Source organism: Malurus melanocephalus, unplaced genomic scaffold (assembly GCF_030028575.1).
Source record: "Malurus melanocephalus ecotype Western Australia unplaced genomic scaffold, MMel_1.1 scaffold_811, whole genome shotgun sequence".
Taxonomy (NCBI): Eukaryota; Metazoa; Chordata; class Aves; order Passeriformes; family Maluridae; genus Malurus; species Malurus melanocephalus.
In genome coordinates, this window is record NW_026624043.1 from 194,872 (window position 1) to 200,750 (window position 5,879).

The 5,879-nt window shown below is 43.5% G+C and overlaps 2 protein-coding genes across 4 annotated transcripts in view; one reads left to right on the forward strand and one right to left on the reverse strand.

Annotated features, from left to right (window-relative positions):
* CCDC148 (coiled-coil domain containing 148) overlaps positions 1 to 5,816 on the forward strand; it is a 34,758-nt gene extending 28,942 nt beyond the window's left edge. For all 3 annotated transcript variants that reach the window (XM_057385326.1, XM_057385327.1, XM_057385328.1), the window contains 3 exons: positions 1,939 to 2,056; positions 3,564 to 3,704; positions 5,190 to 5,816. In XM_057385326.1, coding sequence (XP_057241309.1) covers positions 1,939 to 2,056; positions 3,564 to 3,704; positions 5,190 to 5,336 — 406 coding nt within the window. In that variant the 3' untranslated portion in view covers positions 5,337 to 5,816. The remainder of the gene's footprint in view (positions 1 to 1,938; positions 2,057 to 3,563; positions 3,705 to 5,189) is intronic.
* UPP2 (uridine phosphorylase 2) overlaps positions 4,261 to 5,879 on the reverse strand; it is an 8,736-nt gene continuing 7,117 nt past the window's right edge. Inside the window, exon 4 of the mRNA XM_057385329.1 lies at positions 4,261 to 4,480. Within this exon, the coding sequence (XP_057241312.1) occupies positions 4,380 to 4,480 (101 nt within the window). The 3' untranslated portion in view covers positions 4,261 to 4,379. The remainder of the gene's footprint in view (positions 4,481 to 5,879) is intronic.

Sequence of the window (5,879 nt, forward strand, 5' to 3'; positions counted from 1 at the left end):
GGGATGAGAGCACAGCTCTCTGCAGCAGCAGTGATCTCTGTGTCACCATGGCGAGCCCTGGCTCTGCCCTGCTCTGTCTGCTGCTTTCTGCCACTCACTGGGATCTCTTGGATCTGTTCAAACTGGGGATGGAAAGGCCACAGAATGTTTTAGTTCACCTCTGCTTTAAATTCTCCTGTGCAAGAAAACTGCCATAGGCAGGACAAAGCATTTGAAGGCAGTCTGGCCAAGTGTCCTCCTGTCTTGGCTGTGCACAGAAACTTCCAGAGCCCTGAATTTCGTGTTTGATAACTCTGGAATATATTTAAACATGTATTACAGTAGCCAGCTCAAGCAGAGTGAAAGGGTTTATAATGTAATTTTTGTTATTTAAAAAAAACCCACAAACCTTTTTATTAAGCACTGTTCATATAAAAGGCAGATTAGGCTTTTTCCCTGGTACAGAATGACCCACGAGCACTATTGCTGTAGCATTTTTCTGCCTAAACTACAGTGGACAGTGAGTAACTGGAAGCCTCTCTGGGCACCTCAGGCAGCCCTGTACCATTCTCTTGGGRTAAATTTGTCTGTCCTGCTAATTGTGATTGAGTTATTGACACAGAGGTCTTTGCTGGCCACCTGCAGAACTGTAGGTTTAGTTTGCTTTGTGCAGTTTATAGTACAAGTTATATACTCCTTTGAGCTTACTAAAATTTGGRGAGTAAGAAAATAAAAATACATGTTTTATTGTAGTTGAAGCAGCTGGTTCATCTCAATTTCTCTAAAGGCAARCTCAGATTTGAAGGGGTAACAAAGGAGGGTAATTCTCCAAACTCAAAGCACGGCGTTGGCAGCTCCTGTATGAGGACAAACCAACAAAAATCCACAGCTCCACCAGGAACAGACTGTGCAAATCTCTAAAAACCTGCCATGAAAAGTGGGGCACACAGCAGTGCAGTGGGTGAAGCTCTGGAGTTACTGCTGGGAGGTGTTTTAATGGAAAGGGTTATAGGAAAGATTTCTCCTGCCATATGCAGATGTAAGAGAACATTTCTTCTTGGCAAAGAAAACGGGGGAGAGAAAAAGAGTAGCAAGGCTATATAAAGCATGCTGGAGAAAATCTGTGGTCTAGACATGGAGTCTGAAAGGTTAGCCAAGTTGTTTAAAAAACAACCGACCAAAAAAAAAAAAAGAGAAACAAATCAAAAAGCACAACTCCCCCCCAAAAAACCAAACCAAACAACTCCAACAAAAAGAACGGGTTCAAAGGAAAAGGCACCTTTGCCTTTGTGAGGTGTTCTGATGAACCACTGCAGCACCCTGAGGTGGGTAGAGAGAACACTGAGCTGAAATGCCAAGACAGAAATGTGGAAGTGGCAGCATTTCCCAGCATTTCCCAGCGTTTCCCAGCATTATTTCCCAGCATTTCCCAGCATTTCCCAGCATTTCCCAGCATTTCCCAGCCTTTCCCAGCGTTTCCCAGCACTATTTCCCAGCACTATTTCCCAGCATTTCCCAGCCTTTCCCAGCGTTTCCCAGCACTATTTCCCAGCACTATTTCCCAGCATTTCCCAGCATTATTTCCCAGCATTTCCCAGCGTTTCCCAGCATTTCCCAGCGTTTCCCAGCATTAATTCTCAGCGTTTCCCAGCATTTCCCAGCATTTCCCAGCGTTTCCCAGCATTTCCCAGTGTTTCCCAGCATTAATTCCCAGCATTTCCCAGCATTATTTCCCAGCACTATTTCCCAGCATTTCCAGCATTTCCCAGCGTTATTTCCCAGCGTTTCCCAGCGTTATTTCCCAGCATTTCCCAGCATTAATTCCCAGCATTTCCCAGCGTTATTTCCCAGCATTATTTCCCAGCATTTCCCAGCGTTTCCCAGCACTATTTCCCAGCATTTCCCAGCATTTCCCACATTTCCCAGCATATTTCCCATCATTTCCCGTGTGCCTGGCAGGGTGCGGTTCCGCCGGGCGCTGCTGGAGCAGCGGCTGCTGCAGAAGAAGGAGCTGGAGCTGCTGCAGGCCCGGCAGGAACAGGAGAAGGAGAAGCGTCTGGAAGCGCTGCGGCAGCAGGTGGGTCCTGTGCAGGGATTGCAATGCTGCAAACACAAACTGCCAGGGTGGGCAGGGAAAAGAACCATCTACCACAGCAAAATAAATCAACACGCTCAAAGGCACTGTTGCTCTGCCTAACAGTAATTCTGCCCTGTCATAAATCCTGTGTGCTTTGTAGCTCTGACAACAGCAACATTCGGACGTTAAATTGTACTGCAGGAGGCTGTTCATATCTAAAAGGAGATAGAGAACGTTTTTTTCTAGGATGGAGGTGATTTTTCTTCCATGATTTTTTTCTGGGTTTTGTTTGTTTTAATAAGCTTAAGTCTACCTTGAGTCTTAGGCAAGATTTRTGAGTATTTTATATTATTTTTAAATTCTGAAAACTTACTCACCTTGGATGACTTTTCRTCAGAGATTTTTCACCCTCTGAAASTTTTGCACATTATTTTWAAAAGGACACCCATAAAATTCTAACTAATGCTTGCTAATGACATAGTAAAAGTAGGGTTATGTTTTCTGTTGCTCACTTTAGAAAGAGTAATTCTACCTTAATTTACATTTCTGTATATAATCTCCTTGTTTTTTCCTCCAAAGTACTGGTTAGGAATCATGATCTGTTGAGCTCGTCCCACTGACTCARTTCTCACTGCCAGAGTAGAAGATGCTCCCAGAAGGGCTTTTGCTTGTGATGGTGACATTCCCACTTCATTCTACTTCTCTGACCAACTTTTATTCTCTGTTTTACACTCATGAAATGTTGCTTCATAAAGTRTGCACATTGTATGGCAGGAAGAAAAAAATCTTTACTAAAGTCACCCAGCCTGTAGATTTGGGTGGTCTGCAGATATACAGATAATATTTTATTAAAGGGATGGATGAAAAAAAGTATCTAATGCAATTTAAAGTATTTTTTTCTGGTTTTAGCCATTCAGATGGGCTTGTGATTTAAKTATTTTGCTCATGCATCTTTCTATATTTTTCCGAAGTGGTACTAGGCCTGTGTCTGAATATTTTAACACAAAGAAAGTAAGCATTAAAAAAAGATTTAACTCTGGCACAATASAGTGTCTGCAAATCTTTGATACTGATCTAGCCACAGGAAATTACACAGTTAAAGCAGATGCACTTCAGAGRAAAACAGAGTTGTGTTATTTGGGGYGTATCACRATGCTGTTGCCCATGACTCTGTAAAAACTGTGAACTATCACCCTGAACACCTTTGTTTGCATTGGAAGAAAAAGGAGAAAGTTTGGACTTCCAGGAATTGTGGTTATTGCAGAATKRTGAGGCTGCTGGATCCWTGTASAGACTGGCTGGACACTGGAGCTCAYGYTGGTGTCTGCTGGAGAGCTCAGGWGCTGCTGCACAGCCAAATAAAGCCAAATAAAGGTGTTCTCACACATCTGCAGTGGGATCCTGCACCACTGTGACACTGCAAAGACAGTGAATTCCTGTGTTCTCAAATCACCTGCTCTCACTCAGCTCCACAGAGTAACTGTTCTTGTCACCTTGTGTGCTTCAGGTTGCCATTGTTGCAAAAGTGGATCCAGCCAGAGCCGTGGCCGACACGGTGGCGTCCAGAGCTCGSATGGGCATCGGAGCCAACGAGGAGTTGGAGCTGCAGCAGCCACTGTTCAAACTGCACACGTACACTGAGGAGCAGGTAATGGTGTGCTGCTGGGTTATTGTGTGCACTTGGTGTCAGCAGGGACATAGAACAGGAACATTCATCACACACCCAAACAGCTGCACTAGCAGTAGAATATAGAATATAGATATAGATATAGATATAGATATAGATATAGATATAGATATAGATTAGATAGATATAGATATAGATATAGATATAGATATAGATATAGATATAGATATAGATGATATTGATATAGATACAGATATAGATATAGATATATAGATATAGATATATAGATATAGATATAGATATAGATATAGATATAGATAATGTGTGTAAGACAAAACTGCTCAGAGTGACACATGGGGCAATCCTCTGACCCAGCACAGGGGATGGAGCAGCTCAAGAGGGGACCCCAAAGGTCCACTCAGGTTCAGTGCAGGACTCCTGGCTCTTCCAAGAGCATCTCCCATTGCACCACTGGAGAGGGAACACTGGGCTAACTGGGCTGTTGGGCAGCTCTGGTGCTTGCCAGGCATTTTCACCACTCTGAAATTTTTGCAATTCAAAACTCACCCATTTTACATTCTTATGCATTTATTTACAAGAGTGCTTYGTTTTCACCTGCCCCAGTCAGTGAAAGTTCTTCCACTGTACAAAAGGGCAGTGGTAACAATCTGTGGGCTGTGCCTTTTTCTTGGAAATTTATGCACGGCACAAATCTCTTCTTAAGCTGAAAATCAGTGTCTTGACCATCTTTACACTGTTGCTGGATGGGAACTCGGTTGGGATGTGATCTGCAGGGGCTAAGAAGAAAATACTGAAGTGTAAATGAATCAGGAACTGAACTAACTATACCCCACTTTCGGGTCACTCAGGCTGCTGAGGATTGTGCTCCCTCAATTTCAAATGCAATCAGGGAACATCTTGAGATCTTTTGATTCCCTCACTGTTCCCCATCTGCTCAATCAATGCATTTGCAATTATTCACACTCTGGAATTTGAAAATCATTTACAAAAAGAGAAGAGGTATGATACAACTCTAYGGTGTAAAAGCATTCTTTTGACACTGAATAAGATGAAATTCAACAATGTCTGTAGCTTAAGCACTTCCCATTTTAAGGCATTTTAAAGCTTCTCAGTTTGGTAATAGAAAGATGTGGGTTTTGTTATTAAAATTCCCCAAATCTGACCAATGCACGAGATTCTGACAAGTCTTAAATGTGCCCTGAGGTTGTATATTTGGGGGCCATAGCTTAATCCTCAGCATGCTCTTTGTGTTTCAGCTGCAGGGGGGTTTGGTGCTGCTCAGGCCGCAGTACATAGATCATGGATCCCCCTGCTCCTCCCCATGCTCAGGGGACCCTGCTCCAGTGCCCATCTCCAGTCTGTGGAGATGCTGAGCACAGCAATTGGAGCCTGTGCTGCACTTTGGGCTCTGTGCATGGAGCACAGCAGCTGCTCAAGGTGCTGCTGTTTGGTTTCTATTGATCAGGCTGTGGTTTATTTTAACAGGTCATTTCTGACCCCAGGCTCCGTGTTGAGCTCGCTCTGCGAGAAGCTGGACTGCATAAAACCCCTTATGCCAGAGAGGTTTTGTCAAAACTTCCCCCACCAAAGCTTCCAAGAAGAGACATGGAATCTACAGCTTTYAATGTGTAGAACACCTCTCATCKGAGGGGCAGAGGAACRTTGGGGGTCTGGTTTGGTGCACAACGTGTGAAYCTTCAATAAATTCCCTTTGGTTGTRTCCTGGAAGGGCTCAGTGCTGTGTGTGCAGCCATTCCAAAGCTCTCCAAGCCTTKCTGAGCTGTGCTGGGTCACATTTACCTTCCTGCTGCAGGTTTGGAGAGGTTGGGCTGTGGGCTGGTGTGGTGGGATTGCCCATGAGCCTTTCAGCTGGAGCTGGGACCCCTGTGCACAAGGACACAGAGCACAGGCCAGTCTGATGTGCAGCACCTTGAGTAGGAATTCTGAGGATTTAATTGGCAGCAGAAGTCCAAAATAGCTTTGCGCAGCAGTTACTTTGGATTTTATTATGTTACATGAATAAATCCCACAATTTTCTTTCCAAGTTTCTTGAGAATTTRATTATTTTCATTATAAAATCTTCAYTGCCSTTAATGTTTCTCATATTCCTTGATTATGATGAGAAAAAAATTAAACTTTGTCTATATTTAGAAGGTAATTTGTTGCATCATCTTT